The sequence below is a fragment of the Urtica dioica genome, chromosome 10 (genome assembly GCF_054948205.1).
Source record: "Urtica dioica subsp. dioica isolate 48M chromosome 10, U.dioica_male_clone48M_v1_H2, whole genome shotgun sequence".
Classification (NCBI taxonomy): Eukaryota; Viridiplantae; Streptophyta; class Magnoliopsida; order Rosales; family Urticaceae; genus Urtica; species Urtica dioica.
In genome coordinates this window covers 22702329-22727858 of record NC_142765.1, presented here as the reverse complement: position 1 = coordinate 22727858, position 25530 = coordinate 22702329, and the positions used below count along the sequence as shown (strand labels likewise).

General features: G+C 40.1%; 2 protein-coding genes across 2 annotated transcripts; one reads left to right on the top strand and one right to left on the bottom strand.

The window, feature by feature from the left end:
• Positions 1–247: 247 nt before the first annotated feature.
• Positions 248–16152, bottom strand: LOC149384116 (DNAse I-like superfamily protein). Its single transcript, XM_089629589.1, has 13 exons — positions 15767–16152; positions 14674–14837; positions 14487–14552; positions 14014–14066; positions 13804–13885; positions 13106–13192; positions 12606–12698; positions 12480–12512; positions 12295–12407; positions 12047–12158; positions 1764–1849; positions 1595–1679; positions 248–870 (listed from the first exon to the last, which is right to left on the bottom strand). The coding sequence occupies exons 1-13, from the start codon at positions 15999–16001 to the stop codon at positions 796–798; spliced, it is 1284 nt and encodes a 427-aa protein (XP_089485715.1). The 5' UTR covers positions 16002–16152; the 3' UTR covers positions 248–795.
• A 6162-nt stretch (positions 16153–22314) lies between these two features.
• ASPG1 (Eukaryotic aspartyl protease family protein) lies at positions 22315–24447 on the top strand. The gene is made up of 2 exons (XM_089628749.1): positions 22315–23105; positions 23374–24447. Exons 1-2 carry the CDS (start codon positions 22398–22400, stop codon positions 24160–24162), a joined length of 1497 nt encoding a protein of 498 aa, XP_089484875.1. The 5' UTR covers positions 22315–22397; the 3' UTR covers positions 24163–24447.
• Positions 24448–25530: the final 1083 nt, after the last annotated feature.

The window sequence follows — 25530 nt, the reverse complement described above, 5'->3', positions numbered from 1 at the left end:
GGTCGCTTGGGCCACCTAGGCAAGGTGGCATGCCCATCAAGACGAGTTGTCATGTCGATTTGGGTGAGATGGCATGCCCAGCTAGGCGAGGTGGCATGGCTTGGTCAGGACCACCTTGGCGGTGGCTAGCTTAACTGGGCCACCTAGGCAGACAAGGACGAAGCCACAACTAGTCAAGGTGGGCTTTTTTGAAGAAATCGGACTCACAACGACAATTTGAAGCCAAGCTCACAAATTGGAATCAGCGTTCCAATTCTCAAAGTTCGCCACTGTTTGAGGTGATTCTCGATAACAATTTTGCTAAAAAAAAATATCTATACATGGTTCACCAAGTACTTGATGATAGGCAAAATCTTGCCATACCTTAAGCATGTAATGCAAGTTAATAAACTTTTAAAAAAAATATATAAATAACAAATTCTACAGACAAGAAGGCAAATATAGCTTTAGAAGTGAAAAAACAAGAAAACAGGACACGGTAATATATGTAAGGTGTGACCATGGGCGGACCCAGGTGCAAGCCTCAAGAAGCCTGTCTCCCACCCAAAGCAAAAAATTTCGGGCTTAAATTTTTTTTTTTTTTCTTCAGCCTAAATTGAATTTTGGCCCCCCTACTTCCAAGTTCTGGATCCGCCACTGGGTGTGACAAAGTAAAACAAAGGCCCTCCGAAAATATTATTGTTTTCTTCTTCGTGGTGCCGTCCACGTTTATTCCAAAAAAAAAATATATATTGTTTTCTATACTATCAAATCCAGTCTTGTTGAATATTTATCTGCGCTTCTGAATATGTGATTTTAATTGTCGCCTTCATTTGTGCATACACCGAAGCCAAACTCCGACACTAACGCCAAATGGTCACTGCCTACTTTCTACATCAAAAAAATAAAAATAAAACACCAGAAAATGAGTCACATTAACACGCAAATGTTCAAAGGACATATACATTTGACTCAAGTTATTCAATCAAACAAATTAATCAACTCTGATTTGGAACCATGATTTCTCTTCTTAAACACAAATCGCAATTTAAGAGAACCTTTTTATTAGTATTAAACACAAACTAGGTTCAACATTTATTATTTCATTGCGAGTCCTTATTTTCCCTATTTATTATTGTTGTAATTGATCTAAATTCTTTACCCTGTAACTGTTGTAATCTAGACTTTGTTGTAATAAGTGTACTTAGTCTTAGGCAGTGTCCAGGAACAGTTTTCAGTTACATTGCCTTAGGTGGTTATTACTTGGGTCTTAAGCAACTGTGGAAATCAAGTTCTATGGATATATAAGTGGAACTTGATGAGGGTTAGTGGTTAGTTAGTCAGAAACAACAAGAGAGAGAGAGAGAACATCTTAGAGAGAGAGAGGGAAACACTGAGAGTGTTTTTTGTAAAAGGAAATCGGGTTGTGATTTTCCGGGGTTTAGGGTGTGAGATTATCTTGTAATCTTCTTCATTGATAGTCGGCAGGATAAAATCTTGCGTGTTGTGTATTTGATTTTGGTGTTCGAGTTAGCTTGCAATCCAAGGAATCTTTCCTTGACTGTTTTGGGAAGCTGTTTGATATAAACAAATTATTTATGATTTTTGGCCTAACCGTGCATGGAAGACCGCCGGTCTGCCTGAGCATGTCCATGGAAACAGTGTCTAAAACTCTCGTCGGCAAAACACCATTTGTGTACCTGCAAAACAAAAATTTATAAATGAATAAATAAAGTAGCTCATATGATTTCATCATTCTCCGAACCGGAGTCATATATACTCACCAAATGTAGTCAACAGTGCCGAGAAATTTCGAATGATATGAAGTGGCCAAGGGCTCACCAATTGAGTCCCGCGTTTCTCTACAACCCTGAATGTGTAAAAAAAAAAAAAATTGAGTCATACACAATTTTATTCGATGCCACTCATTCCATCGAGGTGTCAATAGTAACCGGACCATCGAGGCTGGCTCAGAGCCCACTCGCACCGGCCAGTTCAAAAAATATTGCGCTTTGATTTTTTTTTTTTCTGAGTGCGCTGAATTATTACACGATTGGCATTTTGGTCCATAAACTAATTTTCTAAGAAAAATAGCTATCAAACAACTAATTTCATTGCATTTTATTCCTTTAAAAAAAATGAACGAACATTATACGTTTTTGTTGTTACGTTGTTTTGTTGGCTTTATTTTTTAGTGCAAGTGGTATGGAAAGATGTCGGGTGTTATGTTTCATCTTCTAGATTGACATCTTTCCTCATGTGTGCAGACAGTATTTCAGGCAAGTTTCCAGTTTCGTCTGTTTGCTTCGCTGGCGACTTATTGCTGTGTTATTGCCTCGCTGCTGTCTTCATTACAAGATATCTGCCTCGCTGGAGCCTTCATTACAAGATATCCTCCGCTGCTATCTTCATTGCACGAATATTCACTTTGATGGAGTCTTTACTTTGTGATATTCGCATGAGGCCGGGTAAGGAAACCCGAGATATCTTCCAGGATTGTCTTGCTGCTATAAAAGCCGTATGCTCTCCCTTAGCAGCCTGGACACTTTTGATCAAACACTCAGAGCTCTTAGACGTGCAAGACCGGCGGACTGGGAGGCTGTGTGTTTTGGTTTTAAGTGGTGTATTCTCTCAAACACTATTCTACAGATTGAGTGTATGTGAGATTTGGGTTCTTGTGCTTTTCGTGATTGAAGGTTCACGTACTACTGAAGACTGAAGGTCATCCGAGCCAGGAGGTTGCTCGAAGGGTGGAATTGAGACGGAGCTCAAATTCAGGGGGAGTCCCTGTCTAGGTGATCACTGGTAGTAATAGTCTCTAGGTTTTATTGATTTGTTGATTGTAATCAGATATAACCTTGTGTGTGCTATTGACTATAAGATAGTGAAAATCCTTTCCACTGGCAGCGTGCCCCCAGATGTAGGTGTGTTTCACCGAACTGGGTAACCATATCCTGTGTACTTTGTTTACTGCACTTTTTTGTTGTTTATCCATATCTGTGTTCAAGCAAGTTGTCGGACACATTGTCAACACATTGTGTGCGACATCTTGCCATTGCAACTAATCAGAATTTCAATTGGTATCAGAGCGGGCACCTTGATCTCTTAGGTGGTTTCCTGTATTTTCTTTCTGATTGCCTATTATGGATAGTTCCCGAGAAGGAGGTTCTGTCAATCGCCCTCCAGTACTCGACGGAACCAACTATGGATATTGGAAGGCACGCATGACCGCCTTCTTGAGGTCCCTGGATAGTCGAACATGGAAAGCTGTGATACATGGGTGGGAAGCTCCTGTGACTACTGATGACAAAGGAGCCCGTACTGGAACCAAGCTGGAAAAAGACTGGACCCCCACTGAAGATGAGGCGGCCCTTGGTAACTCCCGTGCTCTCAATGCTATATTTAATGGTGTTGATAAAGATGTTTTCAGGTTGATAAATACTTGCACTACTGCCAAAGAGGCCTGGGAAATTCTCGCTGTTGCCTATGAGGGAACTACAAAGGTCCGGGAACAAAAACTTCAGTACCTCACAACCAATTTTGAAGCTCTCACGATGCTCGAGGACGAAACTGTCGCTGAGTTCAACGTTCGCATTCGTGATCTCGCCAATGAATCATATTCTCTCGGAAAACCCATGACAGATGAAGATCTTGTTCGAAAAACCCTGAGAGCTTTGAGCTCCAGATTCAAGATGAAAATCACGGCCATTGAGGAAGTTCATGACCTAAAAACGTTGAAATTCGACGAACTAATGGGATCTCTCATGACATTTGAACTCTCTCTTCCTAAGGTGGAAAAGAAACAAAGAGGGATGGCCCTCAAAAGTTCTGTTCATGAACCAAGGGATCAGGTATATTCAGACTCTGACAATGATATTGATGATACTATTGCTATGCTTGCAAAAAACTATGGCAGGGTCATGAAAAGACTCAATCAGATGAATGAGAAAAATGTCTCACAAGATGTCAATGACAACTTCCAACAACGTTTCCAGAAAAATACTTATCCTCACAGGAATAGTAAAAGTGGTGAACGATCTGGGAAAGGCAAAGGCATTCAGTGCCACGAGTGTGAAGGATTTGGACATATTCAGAAGGAGTGTCCCAACTTCCTCAAGAAACAAAAAAAGGGATACAACGCTACTCTTTCGGATGAAGAAGATGAAGAGAGCGACTCAGATCAGATAAGTAATTTTGTAGCCTTTACTGCTTCTGTTCATACTCATGAGTCTACTAATGAATTTGGTGAATGCTCTCAGAAATATGTTCTTGATGATGAACTATCTGACGATGCTATGAATGAAGCCTACAATACCCTTCATACCAAATGGGTTGAGGAATCTCAGATTCTAGACAAACAGGGTGCTCTCATCTTTACCCTGACTGAAGATAAAGCAAGACTTCTGGAGACTATTGTGGATAAAAGAAGGAAGTCAGTCGTCTGAATGGCGAACTCGAGCACATGACTAAAACTGTTAGAATGCTGAATTCTGGGACTAACAGTCTTGACAAAATCCTCACCATCGGCAAACCCGCGAAGAACATGAAGGGACTTGGATATACCCATGGAGCTTCATCATCCCAGACTACGTTCGTTCCTCAAAAGCAGACTAGCCAGATGTCACGAAACTTGCCTCAACCATCTGGTAACAACAAATTTCATGACATTTCTCGATATCATCAATCTGGACCAAACAGGTCTCCTGTCAACAGACCTCGCTGGGTATGCCATTATTGTGGAAGAAATGGACATATCCGTCCTTTCTGCTATCGTTTGTATGGGAGAAATGTCCGTCAACACAGGTCCATCCACAGAAATGTCTCTTCTCATCAACAACCTGCTACTCGGCTGGAATGGAGAGTGAAGAATACCTCTTATCGTGCCAATATTGCCTACACCTCTCTGAGTGCTTCCACCGGGAATGACTGGTACTTCGACAGTGGCTGTTCTCGTCACATGACTGGGGATCACACCTTTCTGACCAACGTAAAACCTTACTCCAACTGCCATGTTACCTTTGGAGATGGAGTCAAAGCCAAAATTGTGGGTAAAGGTCAGTTAAACTATCCTGGTATGTCCTGTTTGACTGAGGCTTTGTTGGTAGAATGACTCACTGCTAATCTCATTAGTATTAGTCAACTTTGTGATCTGAATTTGCATGTCAACTTTACTCGTGATAAGTGTGTGGTGATTAATGAAGATCAGGATGAACTTATGCGAGGAAACAGATCTCGTGACAACTGCTATATGTGGAACCCCGCACCAACCAGCAAGTGTCTCTTGACCAAAGCTGATGAAACCAAGCTGTGGCATCAAAAGCTTGGTCATCTAAATCTCAGAAGTATGCAGAAAATTGTCTCTGAGAATGATATCATCGGTGTCCCAAACCTGAAGACTGTCGAAGGTAAAATTTGTGGTAAGTGCCAGATTGGGAAACAGGTCAAGAAGTCCCACAAGATGGTGCAACATCTTACCACATCTCGGGTTCTGGAACTTCTCCACATGGACCTGATGGGACCGATGCAGGTCGAGAGCCTTGGAGGGAAGAGATATGTGTTCGTCTGTGTGGATGACTACTCCAGGTACACTTGGGTTGATTTTATTCGTGAAAAATCTGACACTTTTGCTGTTTTTGAAGCTCTTTGTAAGAAGGTTCAGAGAGAAAAAGGAGAGAGTATAGGCAAAGTGATCAGAATTCGGAGTGATCATGGGAGGGAATTTGAGAACATGAGCTTTGCTAAGTTTTGTACTGAAGAAGGGATAGCACATGAGTTCTCAGCTCCTATCACACCTCAACAAAATGGAATTGTTGAAAGGAAAAATCGAACCCTTCAGGAGATGGCTAGAGTAATGATGTTGGCCAAGAATATTCCACCACATTTCTGGGCTGAAGCTCTCAATACTGCCTGCCATATTCACAATAGAGTTACTATTCGTCCAGGTACTTCCAGCACTCATTATGAAATATGGAGGGGGAGAAAGCCAAATGTGAAATACTTCCATGTCTTTGGTTCGGTGTGTTATATTCTTGCTGACAGGGATCCACGGCGTAAATTTGACCCGAAAAGTGATGAAGGTATATTCTTTGGATACTCTAGAAATAGTCGTGCATACCGTGTTTTTAACAAACGCACTAAGACTATAATGGAATCAATAAATGTGGTGATAAATGATGATGATCATGATGCTACTAACAGTCCTAATGATGAGGATGAAGTTTTTCCCAGTAACCCAGATGTCAGGACAGATGCTGATAACCCCTTGGACGACATCTCCACTGGAAATCCAAATGTCAGGACTGATGCTGATGACAAAGTTAGCGACATTGTTTCAGATGAAGGCTCCCCTCCTGAGACTGAACAGAGAGTCCCCTCTCGAAGAATTCAGAAAAATCATCCTGCTCATGAGGTGATTGGCGAAATCAATGAAGGAATAAAGACTCGTCCAAAACCTCCTGTTAACTACCGGGAAATGATTGGTAATATCTGCTTCGTCTCTAAGATTGAACCAAAAAATGTTAACGAGGCTATTGATGATGAATACTGGGTTAATGCTATGCAAGAAGAACTGGTTCAGTTTCAAAGAAACCAAGTCTGGGAACTGGTCCCCAAGCCTGACAATGTAAATGTCATTGGGACTAAATGGATTTTTAAGAATAAATCTGATGAACATGGTAATATAACGCGGAACAAAGCTAGACTTGTGGCGCAGGGCTATTCACAGGTGGAAGGCGTTGATTTTGATGAAACCTTTGCCCCTGTTGCGAGACTAGAAGCTATCAGACTCTTGCTTGGAATCTCGTGTCACCTGCAATTCAAGCTCTATCAGATGGATGTTAAGAGTGCTTTCCTCAATGGGTACCTGAATGAGGAAGTTTATGTAGCTCAACCAAAAGGGTTTACAGATCCCAGCTCTCCACAACATGTCTACAAACTCAGAAAAGCTATCTACGGCTTTAAGCAGGCCCCTCGTGCATGGTATGAAAGACTGACCCAATTTCTTGTGCAGAATGGGTATACTCGAGGTGGCGTTGACAAGACGTTGTTCGTGAAAAAAGAGAATGGCAATCTCATGATAACTCAGATTTATGTTGACGACATCGTCTTTGGAGGAATGTCAAGCAAGATGGTGGATCTTTTTGTTCGACAAATGCAGTCAGAATTTGAGATGAGTATGGTCGGCGAATTAAACTACTTTCTGGGCTTTCAGATCAAACAAATGAATGATGGTATCTTCCTTTCCCAAAGTAAGTATGCCAAAAACTTGGTGAAAAAGTTTGGCCTGGAGAAATCCTCTCACAAGCGGACCCCGGCCGCTACTCACATCAAACTCACTAAGGATGAGCATGGAGAATCTGTTGATCAAAGTCTCTACAGGAGCATCATTGGCAGTCTTCTTTATCTCACTGCCAGCCGACCAGACATAGCCTACTCAGTAGGTGTTTGTGCGCGCTATCAAGCCAATCCCAAAGCTAGTCATCTGGCTCAAGCCAAGCGAATCATAAGGTACATCTCAGGTACTGCTGATTTCGGTTTACTATATACCTATGATACTTCTTCTACGCTTGTGGGATACTGTGATGCTGACTGGGCAGGTAGCACGGTTGATAGAAAGAGTACTTCTGGTGGATGTTTCTACCTTGGAAACAATCTCATCTCTTGGTTCAGCAAGAAGCAAAACTGTGTTTCCTTGTCCACAGCTGAGGCTGAATACATCGCTGCTGGGAGTAGTTGCACTCAGCTTCTCTGGATGAAACAGATGCTCGCTGAGTATGATGTTGGACAAGATGTCATGACATTATTCTGCGACAACATTAGCGCCATCAACATCTCAAAGAATCCTGTTCAACACAGTAAGACCAAGCATATTGAGATCAGACATCATTTTATTCGAGATCTTGTGGAAGAAAAGAAGATCAAACTCGAATACATTCACACCGAGAAATAGCTTGCAGACATTTTCACCAAGGCTTTGGATGCTAACCGGTTTGAAAATCTCAGATCTTCTCTTGGGTTATGTGTTATTGATCAATAGCAATTATTGTTTATCGAAGGATTGTTTGGTCTTAACTTTTGCGCTAATCCTTCGCTGACTCTTGTTCGTGTTACTGGTGTGTTATTTCTCTCATGGGCCCATGTTTCTGGTTGGCTCATTCGACTGATTTGCCGGGCTATATTGCCAAGTGTTGTCTCTCAGGGCCTAGGAACGTTCAAGGCTCACTTGAAGTTGCGACGTCGTTTTTCTTGCCATGCTCTCGCTCATGCAGACGGTTACTTTTCCGAAAAAGAAGGGGAAGTTATTTCCTGTTTGAATTTCGAAATTTCTTATACTTCTTCGCTCTTAAGATTTGTTTCCCAAATCTACTTTCTTACCCATTTTTCTTGTGGCAGTTTTCTTATTTATTTTTCCAAAATGGTGGGTACAAGAAGCGGGATCAGTACCTCTACTCCCTCTGGAAAAGTCAAAGCCACAATGAGGAAGAAAAATGTCGGGACAAGAAAGCCCAGTGCTGAGAGCAACATGCATAGAGTTAGGGTTCGTGGTCTGAAACCCAGCATACGCGCCGATGGTCAGACCGGAGGTGCGATCGCTGGGTCATCAGTCCCACCTGAGAATCCATCTCTATCTGCCGCCAGACGCACAATTCTGAAGAAAGCTGCTCTCTCCATCACAGACATCACAGGAGAAGCTAGTTCCAGCAGCTCGTCTGAGGAAGAAAGAAGAAGTGTTGATGATCCTGAAGAAGAAACCCCATCCGGTGTTTCCCCCGTCGAAAGCCCTCACAAGGTTGTGATAGGTAATCCAATTGTCTCTGCCTCTTCTATTGATAGGGTTTCGCTGCCTCAAGAGCCTACTCCTGAAGATGCCATTGGGGGCATGTTAGGCTTAAGTAAAGATGTTTCGCAAAATGTGCCTACATCTTCTCAGAGGCAAGAAAGAACGTCCAACCCTATCTAGGATGTTGGAGAAGATATCCTTGCTTCTCTGAAAAAGAAAATTCAGAAAGATGATGATGTGTGTCTAGGCACTCTTCTCTCAGAGAAGAAAAAGAAGAAAAGAAAGCTGGTGGAAGAAGCTGCTCCCACTACCATCCCGGCTAAAAAGAAGATGAAGAAACCGGTAAAGATGGGTTTGAACAAGAAAAGGCTGAAGGGAAAGTCTGTTGAAGAGACAATTCCAGATGTCCTGAAAGACTTTGAAGAGGAAGAAGATGTTGCCCGTCCTGAAGGGGTATCTCTCATCTCCAGGAAAACTGTCGGAGGCCAAAAGCTTCCCAAGGATGTCCCCGCCGCTCCTCTAGACAATGTCTCCTTCCATGAGGAAGATCATGTCAGAAAATGGAGGTATGTCTATCACAGATCCATTTTTCCGGAAAAAGAATTGTCTAAAGAGGCCCTGAAAATTGATGTGATCATGGAACTCTTGTCCGACGCTCAAATTGGGAAAATTGTCACTGGGATCGGTCCTTATTATCCCAGACTGGTGAAAGAGTGCGTTGTGAATCTGTCCTCTGAGATTGATCAGCCCCATCACCCTGAGTTTGGGAAAGTCTATGTTCGTGGCCATTGCTTTGATATATCATCCACTGCCATCAACGAGTTTCTGGGTAGAGGAAAAATTGTCACTGCTGATCGACTTCCTTCCTTGGATGAGGTTGCCAAAAAACTCACTAACGATGATAAGAAGACTTGGCCCACCAAGGGTTCCCTGCCTTCCTCAGATCTCTCGGCGAAGTATTCTGTTCTGTACAGAATTGGGATTGCAAATTGGGCCCCTTCCTCTCACGGCTCCAGTATCAACTCCGACCTGGCATGCCTCATTTTCCAGATTGGTACTCGGGCGTCCTTCGACTTTGGGGAGTTTGTTTTCAGTCACCTGGCGAAGCATGCTAAGTCCTATGCAGGAAAGCTTCCTATTGGCTTCCCTTCGCTCTTGTCTGGCTTGCTGGTTGCTCAGAAGAAGGATCTGCTCAGGGCTGACGATGTTGCAGGTAAACCTCCCAGTGAACTCTCTTTCAGTCCTAAGTTGTTTGAAGGGAAACATGTCAGGGACCTTGTCATGCCTTCTGTCGCAACATCTGTCCCGGCTGGTGGTACCATCAAAGTGGCTCCCCTGTCAGAAAATGCCAAGAGCGATATCATCAAGGGTTTGTTGGAAGAAGTTGCTGCTCTTAAGGAAGTCATTGCAATCTCTTCTCGTAGAAAGACTGCGTGTGAGCGTCTTATCTCTGTCATGACTCTTCCTTCTGCCATGGATGGTGCTTCCACTTCTCAACCAAGTCCCTCTACGTGTCCTGATGAACAAGACTCAGAAGATGCTGTCAGCAGCGACTCTCAAAGTTCTCTTGCCAACGATGTCTCTAATCCCTCTGGTTAATGTTTTTTTTGGTCTGTAACATCTAACCTCTTTTTAGACACCTTTATGTTGGTTTCTTGGCATGCTTCTGTGCTTCAGACTGATTTGGTTTGTTTTTGGATGGTTTGTAAGACAGCTCTATCGTACTTTTTCTGCTGAATGATATGTTGTTTTCCTAGTTCTCATTCCCTTTTCAGGCTTTTGTTCCTCCCTCTGTGTTGGTCGATCCTTGCTTTTGGTATCTTTTTGAGGCAATCAGGGGGAGAGGCGTCATGAGGTCGGTCATTTATTTTGACTCTCTTTCTGGTTTTGACGCTTGTATGAGAACTGGTCCTGGAAATGCTTGCCTAAAAAATAGCCAAAGGGGGAGATTGTTGTTACGTTGTTTTGTTGGCTTTATTTTTTAGTGCAAGTGGTATGGAAAGATGTCGGGTGTTATGTTTCATCTTCTGGATTGACATCTTTCCTCATGTGTGCAGACAGTATTTCAGGCAAGTTTCCAGTTTCGTCTGTTTGCTTCGCTGGCGACTTATTGCTGTGTTATTGCCTCGCTGTTGTCTTCATTACAAGATATCTGTCTCGCTGGAGCCTTCATTACAAGATATCCTCCGTTGTTATCTTCATTGCACGAATATTCACTTTGATGGAGTCTTTACTTTGTGATATTCGCATGAGGCCGGGTAAGGAAACCCGAGATATCTTCCAGGATTGTCCTGCTGCTATAAAAGCCGTATGCTCTCCCTTAGCAGCCTGGACACTTTTGATCAAACACTCAGAGCTCTTAGACGTGCAAGACCGGCGGACTGGGAGGCTGTGTGTTTTGGTTTTAAGTGGTGTATTCTCTCAAACACTATTCTACAGATTGAGTGTATGTGAGATTTGAGTTCTTGTGCTTTTCGTGATTGAAGGTTCACGTACTACTGAAGACTGAAGGTCATCCGAGCCAGGAGGTTGCTCGAAGGGTAGAATTGAGACGTAGCTCAAATTCAGGGGGAGTCCCTGTCTAGGTGATCACTGGTAGTAATAGTCTCTAGGTTTTATTGATTTGTTGATTGTAATCAGATATAACCTTGTGTGTGCTATTGACTATAAGATAGTGAAAATCCTTTCCACTGGCAGCGTGCCCCCAGATGTAGGTGTGTTTCACCGAACTGGGTAACCATATCCTGTGTACTTTGTTTACTGCACTTTTTGTTGTTTATCCATATCTGTGTTCAAGCAAGTTGTCGGACACATTGTCAACACATTGTGTGCGACATCTTGCCATTGCAACTAATCAGAATTTCAGTTTTAAAAACTAAATATGAATCTAAAGAATAAGAAACGAGAAGGAAAAAAAAAAGGGGTCCATTAGGTATATAATCATATTTACATTTTCACATTGCTATATAACAAGCGTTTCGTAAATCTTAGGTTAATAGCCATGTCAATGTAAATCACACGTAAATTGACATAAATACCCCACTATTTTATTTCAATGAAAGGGCATGCCACGTCATGTTTGTGGCTATTTACCTAATATTTACGAAACGTTGGCTATATAGCAATCTCAAAAGTTTTAGTTGACTAATTACCTAATTTTTTGAAAGAAAAAAAGGTAAAATTTTACAAACAATCGATATGTTAAAATCAGGTACTTAAGTTATGAATCATGATATTTCATATTTTGAATTAGAAATAGTTACTTATAACATATTTTAAGTTAAATACCTTCACGGCCGCGTAAGAACTGTTAAGGTTTAAAGGATTAACAACGACAGAGCGCTCCGAATTACCCGTTGCAACCATAATCTCCTCTTCTGTCCAACCGTTTTTCATAAGGCTGTGATAACATCCCGTTCAAAACACAACACGTCATTAGACTGAGGTATTCTGTTTTTAAGACTTCTGATTATAATAAGTAGTGAAAATTAACTAGTAAGATCTCTTATTTGTTAATTAATTTAAAAAAGATATACCCCTCTATCAAACTGATCGGATTGCTAATTTCTTTATTGAAGCCGAGAACTTGTGAAGGGTGACACTTCCGTTGTCCGGATAGCTCTCTTCTGTCGTATGGCGTGATATTCAGCTACAATTATAAACCATTTCTTTGTGTCTTTAATTATATTAAAAAAAAAAATTGCAGTACAGTGTAGCTCACCTCAGATGATCTCATGAACTTGTATATTGCACTCTGTGTATCAGCAAGAAAGAATAGATTAATAAATAAATAAATAAATAAAAAAGAGTGTGTGTGATTAACTAACTATGTATAAGAATATCAGACCTGAGGAGTGAAATTGAAATCACCAGCAAGAAGAACAGGTGTGTTACCCCATTTCTCTGAAAGGGCATGTGCCTTTGACATCAGATGACGAATCTTAAAAAAAAAAAAATGAATAAATCACTATGTAACCAATATAGGAAACCCCTGGACATTATAAGAAAAAAAAAATCATAAAATGTATGACTAAAACAAGACTGTATCGTTGTTTAACACGAGCTTTATTCATTAAACATCAAGTTACTTAGTCTAGGAATAAAAAAAAAAACCAATATCAGATACATAACTATGGTTTGCCAACTCACTCTCTCTTGAATTATCACTAGAGAATATATATATATATATATATATATATATATATATATATATATATGTATATATATATGTATGTATGTGCACGCGCGCGCGCAAAATAGAAAGAACCGAACCCGGTTGGTTTTTTAAAATGAAAAATGAATATAATGGGAGAGAGGTTTGGAAAGAGACACAAAATAAAGACTAACCTGACCCAATTTAACCTCTCCACGATTTGGATTATAAAGAACGTGAATGTTACCGATCACGACTCTTCTCGACGCATCTTTGCACATCTGCCTGCGTGCACCGAAATTAGTTGCAAAAAAAAATGTCACAGTTTATAATTAATGTTTGCAAAGTTTACCAAAATGCAAATAATCCAAAATTCTGGAAAAATTGTTTATTGCATTTTATGCCAAAATGCGAATTTTCGTTGACGAAACCGGAGATATTTAGGAAATTCTAACCAAAGTTTCGAATCGGAAAATTAAATTTCTCTTAATTTTTTTGGCATTTTCGTAAAATAACCGGAATTACAATCCTTGTTACAGAGCTCCTACTATCACTTGGAAAATATGGATGTCTAGACTAGACTAATAAGATGCAGAGCAATACCACCAATCAAAGTATGTGAAATTTACTGTATCTAATGAATACTAGAAGATCAAGCAGATTTTCCATTTCCAGTGTTTGTGTGAAAACAAGGCAGCAATGAAATCGCACATAAGCAAATACAGCATGATCATTTCTATATTTTTGCTCTTTGCTCTAATGATATACAATCCGTGGAGTTTGTTCTCTACAACACTAGTCAACTCACCATAGAGGAAATCATTGATGGATAAATCTCTTCAGGGCCAAAAAAAAAAACCCAACCGCTAAAAAAATGTTTTAAGAGCTTTACCTTAAAAACAGATAGTTGTGCAACATTGTCACGAAGTCCAAGGCCCTTGAACTCAATGTTTTCTACGTCTAACAATTGGAATCTGAAAAAAATAAAAATAAAAATATTGAAGCAAACAAATAAAGGTGAAAAATATTTAACACCATTTCGAATAAAACATCACTGTAATTTTTTAGCATGAAAAAATGCGACAAATTTTAAGTTTCATACTTGTCTGCTTTCCAAAACGTAGCACAGCCATCAACGGTGTCCCCAGTGCGTCTCTGTCATTTAATATACCATATACAAAATATTAAGTAACTAAACCACTAAAATTTAGAAATTTGCTAAATAGTCAATTTTTTTAAATTTTAAATAAATAACCATTATGATGATGTGACATTGTTTGGACGTTTTTAACATTCCATTTATGCCCTTGGAGTCTAATGGTTTATTTACCGTTATTAATGTCTTTTTGGATTTGTTAACAAAGTCTCGTAGCTATTTACTTAAAATTTATCAAAAGTATACAGCAAAAATTTGAGTTTTCATATTGCCATATATCTAGAAAACCCTTTAATATAACCATCGCATGAATATCATCTTAATATCAATGTTAAAAAAAATAAAAATAAAAAGGCACTAATACTCTTCAGCAGCACATACGATAGATATACCCGATTGCTCAAGCAAAAAGATCTGACCTTGTATAGACCATCATAACCGGCCTTGGCCAAGACATTCTTGATGTCAAAGAACTTGTCCACTTCCTGAAGAAAATAAATCATCAAAAATAGATACAGAGAGTTCCAAATTCACCTATACTCGACTCTGAAACTTCATTACGTATAAAGAAACGAAAGATTAAAAAACTCGATGAAAATGCCTTACTTGAAGGCACATGATATCGGGGCTCCAACCAACGAGCTCTTCACAGATGACCCTTTTCCTTCGACCCCATTTCAAGTAAAAATAAGGCACGTCCGCGTAAAGATCTCTGTGCGTGAGCGCGTTTCTGTCCCCCAAAATATTATACGACGCAATCGTAAATCTCTCTGCTTGTGCACAACCATAGAGTCAGTCAACCAAACCAACAATCACATCTCATTTCGAATAACACCATTAGAAAATAAAAAGTTTAACACTTTCCAGGGCACCAAATGTAAGGATAGATTCTTTAGAACGCGATGTCAATAAGAAATATTCTCTCCATTATGATGGTCCATATAGATCAAAGTTGACCCACTAATTCGAGGACAAAATCGCGCGAAAGTTAATGGCCGAAAAATGAAAGTTTCCTACGATCGTGGGATCGTAATACTGCCCATTGATGGTCCACAATATTAATTTGCCAGAACCCGAAGCTCATCGGTAAAATGCAACAATGGTGGGAGGCAGGCACGAAGCCACATGGGAGTGAGAGGGGGTTATAGCCCCTCAAAAAAAAAATTTGCACTTTTTGCCCATTTTTTATTTTATTTTTACATTTTTCTACCCTCAAAAATTACAAATCAGCCCCCCTGAATTTTTTATTGTAAATTAGCCCTCTTAATCTAGATTCCCGGCTTCGTTGCTGGTGGGAGGTAACTCGAATTTTTTTGCTTCCATGTTTAAGTGTTCATGTCGTTTAGAACCGTTTTAGTAGGTGTAATAATATCTTATAAAAACGTAGTCTAATATAGTCATATCAAGCATTTATAACTTAACAATACTCATAACAAAACTTAATATATTACATAATTCATCAAATAAAAAAGACGCACATATGAAAATTCGGATCCTCAATCATCTGAATTTTCATTTTTTTTATGAACATTTATACATTTAATAGTCAATTAGATAAAAAAAAAATAAATAAATAAGTCCTCATTGCAAACACCACTCATAAAAAAATAAAAAATAAAAATAAAAAGAGCCTCTCGGCTATTGAAAGTGAAACCAAATTGATGATGGAATACACTATACACACACATGTATGTATTACCTGTAGAAGCGAGGGGCTGATGGGTTTGGATCCAGCGGCGGGTGATCTCGGGACCAGGGACGTCCAGTGGGGCGAGCCTCACGGGATTAAACAACGGCCGTCCGTACGATCGAGTGGACAGCGACGACGCGCCGTCATCGGCACCGAGGGAGCACCTATACGCGCCGCGCCTGCGACACTGCTCTGTCGTCGCCGGCGCGTGGCGCGCGCATAGGTATGATGCGTCGCAGCGCATCGATGGAGAGAGAAGTATAGGGATTTGTGAGTTGTGTTTTCTTAAGCCACTGGTTTCCTGTTAATCTTAGCCATGCAGTTTTTTCAGATTAAAATATTATTATCCGTTTGGGTTTTTGTCCGTATTACAAATTGAAAAGCAAATTGCCAAATGATGCTCGTGAATTTTTTTTAAGGGGATGCTCGTGATTCTTTTCATCGTGCTAGTTTGGTAAATATTTTTTTTAAATAACTCTTGCTTGCTATAAGTAATAACAAATATAGTATTTAGTAAAATTAATAAAAATGCGATACATATACATATTTAGAGATTTAAGAAATCATAAAATTATATTTAATCTAGAGCAAAGAATTATAATCTATTAAATTGAGTTAGTGTTATGTGAGATTTTTCCCATATTAAAAAACGTCAAGGCCCAACTCAAGCGATGATGCATGGCAATCCCGGCCCAAAGAGTAGAGCTCGGGATTAAGACAAGTCGAGCTCACCCCTGAGGGGACCTCTCATCTTGGCGTCCAGGCTCGACCTCCAGGTCATGCTCGACCTCCAGGCGAGCTCGACCTCCAGGCGGGCTCGACATCCAGGCCAGGCTCGACCTCCAGGCAGGCTCGACCTCCAGGCGAGCTCGACCCCCAGGCGAGCTCGACCTCCAGGCAGGCTCGACCTCCAGGCCAGGCTCGACCTCCAGGCAGGCTCGATCTCCCAGGCCCGGCTCGACCTCCAGCCAGGCTCGACCTCCAGGCAGGCTCGACCTCCAGGCGAGCTCGACCTCCAGGCAGGCTCGATCTCCAAGCCAGGCTCGACCTCCAGCCAGACTCGCCCTCCAGGCCAGGCTCGACCTCCAGCCAGGCTCGACTTCCAGGCCAGGCTCGACCCGAGCTCGACCCCCCAGGCGAGCTCGACCTTCAGGCAGGGTCGACCTCCAGCCAGGGTCGACCTCCAGGCCAGGCTCGACCTCCAGGCGAGCTCGACCTCCAGGCAGGCTCGACCTCCAGGAGGAAGTCCAACCCAAAAATTGTGAAGGCAATCCCAGCCCTGCCAAGGACCGGGAAAGAAAAGTCTCAGCCCTGCCAAGGGCCAGGAAAATCCCTGCCCTGCCATGGGCAAGGAAGGAAAAATCTAAGCCCTGCCAAGGCCCAGGAAAATCCCTGCCCTGCCATGGGCAAGGAAGGAAAAATCACAGCCCCGCCGAGGGCAAGGAAGGTTCAAGCATTGTGCATGGTCAGCCCCTACAAAAATCAAGGGAAAAATGAAAAGACCATCCTACCCCGACTCATCACACTTCTATAAATACCTTCAGATTCCTCATTTGGAGGTAGGTTCTCTCACGACTTACAAAACCTCTGCCTCTCTCTCATCTGAGACTTTCTCTCTCTAGAACCTTGAACCAAGACACTTGGACTAATGTTGAGCGTCGGAGTGTCCGCCGGAGGAAACCCCTCCGGGGTTCTTTAGCTCACGTTTCTCTCTTTCTCAGGTGAAGAGACGTCGGAAACCCCTTTCCGACACGGCGAAGGCGACGAGTGCCGAGACAACTTCCCCGTTCGACCACCGCGCGGTCATAGGGTCCGGCCCTAGACCGAACCGCGGACCGGTTTTCGTGTTGATCCATTTTCATGCATTAACAGTTAGTAACGAAATAATAATAGTGGGCATAATAAAAAATTGAAGTCGAAGATAGCCGAAATATAAATATTTTATAAAAATATTTAAATTAGATTCGTCAAGAAAAATTAAAATATCTGAAAATGTATCATTCATTAAAATCAAAATATAAAATAACTTGATTCCATATAAAGAAAATACTAAGCAGATACCTAAATAAATATCTAAACCAGCCATAGATATTAAATTAATTTGTAAGAAAATTTGCCACACAAGTCAAATTAATTAAAATGAATAAAAATCTTACTCTAATTAAATTATATTATAAATTTATCCTTATATGTAATGCAATATATCCATGTAGATCCATATATGATATATAATCGGCCAAAATGCCATTTAATTTAAGAAAAAATTTTGAAAGACTGAAGACACGAGGGTAAACCATGTAATAAGCATACCACAAACAAAACATTCCAAAAGATTAAGAGCTGGTTGAAATATTACAAAAGATGTATGGAGATAAAAGAAGTAACAAAAGTTACAAAAAATTTAAGGGAAAAATTAGGCATGTCACTAAAAACTGTTGGCTTAAAGAAAATTTTCAAGCAAAAAGAAAAAAAAAATCCGCATCTTGTTGATTAATTAAGCATTATCAAAATAACTCATTATTTTTTGTAAATAGCACAATATGTTATATTTGATTAGACTTATTTTTAAATTTTTTATTGTTTCATTTAAATTTTATTAGTATTTTACAGTTTCGTTAAAAATATTGGTAAAATTATTTGAAAATAAAAACAAATGTGGTAATTGTGGATTATTTTAAAATTCGAGGCACTAAGGAAATTTTCGTATTCGTATAAGTTATTTATAAAAAATAATTCCATGTTGGGGGGTGGCCCAGGCCACCCCATGAGTAACCCGGGTCCGCCCTGATTATGAAGTCATTTTCCACTGAAGAAAAAATGGTCTGTATTGGAGGTTCGTCCCGAACCCTGAATAGGCTTGGACACGAAATCTGGGCCTCGACCTCAACAAAACGGCCATATTGGAGATCTGACCCTGACTCCGAACATACTAGGACACAAAATTTGGGCCTCATCCTTAAATAAGGGTCCAAACAAAAGGTATGGGTCAACCTAGAATAAGCCTGAACATGGAGGTTGCACCTCTGATCACATTCTTGTTGCTCCGATATAAAGTTCGAGCAGCCCCACGAATGAGCCACTTCAATCTCCCATGTCAACCCCACACGGATCACGTGAAGAGCGTCCGCACGCCAACCTCAAACTATACATATGAGTTTAGATAAAACTTTAAGAATGTGACATTTACAACAAAATTTAATTTTTTTTTGGGTTTTAATAAAAATAGTTTATGAAAACCATATATATGCAAGTTATTTGAACCGGTTCTCTTTGTAACCCTCGAACAATTCTTGATCACCAGGGCATCACGAGTCAAAATATATATGGGTGGATTTTGAGTGTTGGTTCTAATTAATTTAGGAAACTATAAATTAATTTTTTAGGCTTTTAAGACCTTTTTCCTTTAGAGATAGAGAGAGAGAGAGAGAGAGAGAGAGAGAGAGAGAGATTATATATATATATACACGGTCGTAATACGTTATTTAAGCATTGATAAATAATTTTATTCTTCAAGAGTTCTAGACCTTCGGACCATGGAAGAAAGTTTGGTCCAAAATTAACTTTCAGATCTCGAAGGGACTAAAGAATGTGCAAAATTTATTTTGAACTTAATTCCAAATTGTGTTAGTTCGTCAAAACCAATTCTTCGGTCAAGGTTTGAGACCTCGTGGACCCATATAAAATAATATTGATAATAATGCTTCGGACTAAAAATTTGACAAACCTATTACGAGCTTCTATTTTTTTTTATATCAATCGATTCTACTATATGGGGTTAATACATAAAATTTATAGATTCACGTGCATATAATTTTATGTTTGATGTAATATTCTAACTCATTATCTTGGTCAACATCGTAGTTTACAATATTTAACATTTGAATATCATATGAAAATGTACAAATCACCGTGTACTCGTATCAGGGCCGGCCCAATACTCACGGGGGCAAAGGTAAAAAATAATGGGCGTTCTAGAAATATGGCAAAAAAACAAACCTCATTTTTTGGTTTTAGCCCATGTTTGTCAAACTTTAGGAATATAGCCAAACAAACTGATAAGAAAAAAAAATGTCTGATTTACCTTTATATATTAACAAATTTGTCACTTTCTCTCTCTTATTTTTTTTCATACACTTTTTTTCCATAAAAACTTCAAAAAACCATATCTATAATCCTAGGGATTCGTGGCGCCGAGATCTTCAAAAGTAGATCTATTGTGTTTGATGAAAAATCATGTTTAATGTCATAGATGTAGAAAAATCACGTTACTACCTTAGACATGGAAATAACTGAAAATTTTCGGAAATCATCTGGAAATAAACGGAAACGTAAAAATGATGCATTAAACATGATTTTTTTTATCAAACACAATGGATCTATTTTTGAAGATCTCGGCGCCACGAATTTGTAGGATTTGAAATCATTCAATTTCGAGTTCGTATGAGATAGATATGGATTTTTGAAGTTTTGATGCAAAAAAAAAAAATGTTTGAAAAAAAATAGGAGAGAAAAAGTGATGAATTAAAAAAAAAAAAAGTGATGAATTTAAAAGAAAAAAAAACGTTGTATTTATTTAAGGACAAATATGGAATTTTAACCCATTACTTCTAGTGTCACCTAATATAATTGGTTCTTTTTCTAAAACTCTCCAAACGTGGGCTGAATCCTAAACCTCGAGTTTAAGGTAGCCTAGTTAGTTACAAAATTAAAAAAATAATTATCAGGCCTTTTTTTTTTAAATAAGGCAGAGAAATATATAATTAAAAAACCCCTAAGAGTAAGACCATTAAGGAAGCTAAGTCACACTTATTATATTGGGCCTTTTTAATGCCAAAAAAAAAAAAAAAAAAAGGTCTTTTAAAAAAAAACTTTTTTTTTTTTTAAGAGTGAGGCCTCAAGCAATTGTTTCACTTACTATCTGGCCGAACTTAACCCGTATAGCTGTTATTACCTTAAACTTCATTGTGGTTTGTGAATAAGAAAAGCTTACAAAGTGAGATGTCTTCATCATGATGAGGCTTTTAAGACTATGAATGCAGACATCAAATACCATGTCCAATTTATTAGTTATTTGAGGTGACATACATTGGATTCGTGCTCATTAACTTCGTATTTGCAAGTTCTCACAATTCCAATGTAACTGAGTTGTAACACCAACTATCGAGTTATTAGTCCATCATTTAGGACCTTGATCATTAACAAATCAAATGTTGTGAAGCGTTATAAGATGATACACTCGAATATCTTGGATTTCGTCATTCCTTTTCAGATGATTTTTTTGTGCAACATTGATAGTAAAAATATTATTTTGAAAAAGTACCGAGTTTTGTATGTGTTTTTTTAATTTTTAATTTTTATTTTTAACCGAAGTTTTGTATGTGTTTTACAAAATCATCATCCGTAAGACAAAAGTGATTTGACATATTTTGCCATGAAAGTACGTCCTTAGTTTAAGTGGAATTAAGTCAGCCAAAAGTATGCAAATTACGTATCCTTTTTATCCATTGATGTACAATTATGTTCATCCATACTTGGAAGGAAAAGTAGTTATGTCTTATAAACAGAATAATTCGTTGAAACAATCGTCTAATCAGTCAATCTAGAAAAAGACAAAGTACTACGAAGAGAAGAGAGACCAATCTAGACGAAACCCATCATAATAATATGAATTCCTTGTAGCTCAAGATTTTACTTTTAAGTTTTAAGTTACTTTTAACTATACACATGCATTGTGTTTGTCCCCCGTATTAACTCCTCCAATAATGATCACAACTCATATATGTTCCTGTGCTAGTAAATGCTGTGAATTATTATTATTTTTTTTTAGCATGAAAATTTAAAATTGTTATTTGTTCACAGCATATTGAGTTTGCAGTGAACTTACAGATTTATACTTCATTGGCCACCTTCGATTATTAAGATGCCTACCGTGAATTATCCACAATAACGTTTACAAATCTAGTCATTTAAATATTAATAACTAAATAGAAAGAGTTGAAATATTAGCAAATTATAAAATAGCTCAAATGAAAAACAAGACACGTATAACATAATACTATAGGAGAGATAGACCGTTTTAATGAATTATAACACTTTAAATATAACATATAATTTCTTAAAATATGAAATGTCATATAATAATATTTTTTAAATTGCAGCATCTTTTTAATGGTGAATATTTTAAATATTTTCAAAAAATAAATTTTCAAACAGTAAATAATTATTTTTCTTATAAACAAAACTAGAACAGTAAATAAAATCAAACTGAGCTAGAAATAATAAATAATTTTAAATATATTTTTTGCTAATATGCTAATTTGAGATATGCTAATATGCTATTTCTCCGAATACTTTTAAACACATATCTAAAGCAATTAAAAAAAAAAAAAAAAAAATGTCAGATCATTGTTGAAGTGGGCCATTCTTTGTTTCAAACCACGGTCCGACTCCAACCCCGATTAACAGAATCAGCAAAATTCACCATCCTTCTATGTACATTTACGAAAACACCCCTCCACCACATCACAAAACCGCTCTCTAATCTCTTGTTCTTCTTCTTTCTAAATAAAGCCAAAAACCCCTCTCACTCACTCACTCCAACTTTCCCATTTCCATCTTTTTCTCTCTCTCTGCATCGAAAATGGCGGTAAAGCAAAACCCAAACCACTTCACATTCCTCTTCCTTTCGCTCACACTCTTCTTCACTTCCATTCTATCCCGTGAGAATATTCCCGGGACCCAAACAGTCCTCGACGTCAAAGCCTCTCTCGAACTCGCCCACTCAGTCCTCTCCTTGAAACGCGAATCGTTCCTCGACTCAGCACTCTCTCAATCCCAAACCCAAACCCAAACCCAATCCAATCAATCCGCGAGTTTCTTCTCTCTCCCGCTCCACGCTCGCCGGAGCTCCGGCCACGAGACGTACCGCTCGCTCCTCCTCGGCCGGCTCGTCCGCGACTCCGCGCGCGTTGACTCGGTCAACGCGAGGCTGGGTCTGGCGGTGGAGGGCGTGAAGAGGTCGGAGCTGAGGCCGTCGGCGGAGGCGGAGGAGTCGATCCTCCCGGAGGCGGCGGTGTCGACGCCGGTGGTGTCGGGGACGAGCGAGGGCAGCGGCGAGTACTTTACACGCGTGGGGGTTGGGAGTCCGGCGAGGCAATTCTCGATGGTGATCGACACGGGGAGCGACGTGAATTGGCTTCAGTGCAGCCCCTGTACGGACTGTTACCGACAGTCCGACCCGGTTTTCGACCCGGCCACGTCATCGTCTTTCTCTCGGCTCTCTTGCTCGTCTCCTCAGTGCTCCGCCCTCGACACCTCAGGCTGCCGCGCAAATTCCTGCCTCTACCAGGTCACATTTCTTCTTTATCACATTTTTAGATAAATTCATTAATATTTGGTTTTTTTCAATTCTTTTGGTCAACAAGTAGATTTTCTTTTTTCGCTTTTATTAAATTTAGGTAGATTCATACCTAGGTTTTACTTGTCGCATTTACACTTAGATAGAACTAATATTAGTCAAGAGATTTAATTCTAGATTTCTTAAATTTTAATTATTATTATTATTTTTTTCTCAATTTTATTTTCGATTTTGAAATGTCTGCTAATTTTATTTTCAGGTGGCGTACGGGGACGGGTCGTACACGGTGGGCGATTTCGTGACGGAGACGATCTCGTTCGGAAGCTCCGGCGCGGCGAAAGGCGTGGCGTTAGGTTGCGGGCACGACAACGAGGGACTGTTCGTCGGCGCGGCGGGGCTGGTGGGGCTCGGCGGCGGAGTGCTCTCGCTGACGAACCAGATGAAAGCGACGTCGTTCTCGTACTGCCTCGTCAACCGAGACTCGTCGGCGTCGTCGACTCTGGACTTCAACTCCGCCGCTCCCTCCGACTCCGTCCTCGCTCCGATCCTCCGCAACCGCAAAGTCGACACGTTCTACTACGTCCAGATCGAGGGGATCTCCGTCGGCGGGAGGCTCATCCCCGCCGCCGCCGACGCCTCCGTCTTCGCCATCGACGACTCCGGCAACGGCGGGATCATCGTCGACTCCGGCACTGCCATCACGCGCCTACGCGCCCCGGTCTACGAGTCGCTCCGAGACTCGTTCCGTGCCCTCACGCGCGACCTCCCTCTCAATGGCGCCGTCGCGCTCTTCGACACGTGCTACGACTTGTCGTCGAGGACCAGCGTCCGAGTCCCGACGGTGTCGTTTCGGCTCAGCGGTGGTAAAGTCTGGCAGCTTCCCGCCAAGAATTTTCTCATTCCGGTGGACAACGCCGGAACTTTCTGCTTGGCTTTTGCGCCGACGAAGTCCTCGCTCTCCATCATCGGAAACGTCCAGCAGCAGGGGACACGTGTCAGCTACGACTTGGCCTCCAACCGTGTCGGATTCTCACCGAATAAATGTTAATGTTGAGTTTAAAAATAAAAAAGAAATTAATAATTGTTATAATGGTTTTAATTTATATATATTTATGCCTATTTTGTCCTTGATAAGTTTAAGAGGAATTAATAGGACAGGTTTTCTAGGGAGGTCAGAAGATAAAAAGGTAGGCCCACTTGCCAGCTATGAATTATAAAGCTCTTTTGGTGGTGGTGGTACGGTTGATGACGTGTCATGTCACGTAATTAATAGTCATAAATGTGTGTGAAAAGTGTTGTTGTCTTTGGCTCTCTATCTAGTCTTCTTTTTTCACTTCTGTCGTGAAAAGCTCAGTGGTATGATGGTAATTTAGACCAAACGTAGGGTTCTGGTTATAACTAGCACTGACGGTTTATTATTTCTGAATTTGATGCACGTAGTGACGATATGCATGTTTGCCACGTGGCATTGTGAGGGACGGTAAATATGGAGTTATGTGACGGAAATATGGAGAGATGCCGGGTGAGAATCTTGTATGATATATGCATTTCTATTGTTGTTATTAACATGCAAAATATTCCTTCAAGGGTAAGGTTTGTTTGTTTGCATGTAATTTTATTTAAATTGCGGTTTAAAATTGTTGGGATTAATAAATTATTGAAATATCTGATGGTAGAGAAGAGATCACGTGGGATAGGAGCAGAGTGGGGTTTCGAAATCGGGAAAACGACAACAATTGAATTGAGAGTTGAGAGTGAGGTTTTGGATGTGGATATGAAATACTAACGAATAGTAATAGTGGTGTGATTGTGAACATGGAATATATGTGAATGTAGTCTCTTCTCTTGACTTTAACATTTACTCTTTCCTTATTGGCTGCCGTGATTGTCGGCTAGCTACACCAAGCTTTAGCTCATTTCTTCCAATATATGATGCTCATGAAAACTTTTTTATTTTTATTTTTTATAGTAAAAGACCATAACTTTTATTACTCCAAATTGGCTGATAATAGCCTAAAAGGGTTGACTGCGACATACCCTCCCTCTATAAAGTCTGAATTGACACGATTACGTGCGATATAATGCGTTACCCGATTCGCATATCGTTTAACAAAATAAACGTTAATAAAATTTAAATTCGATAAAAGTTCTCTACACTCAGTAATAAAAAAGACAAATGGGACTAGCATTTGATCTTCATCTCGTATAGTATTAACGCCCGTGATACAATTCGTCTCCACCACCGAATCCGCTCATTGCCTTTTTTTTCAAGATAAGCGCTTCTTTCACGCCCCTTGCTCGAAATAGATCGAATACCCAACAATAATCCCGCCAAGTTTCACACCACCATTCCCGCTGCACGCTGCCTCTCATCGTCAAAGATCGCTGCATCCACACGTTGACCTTCATCGTGTTC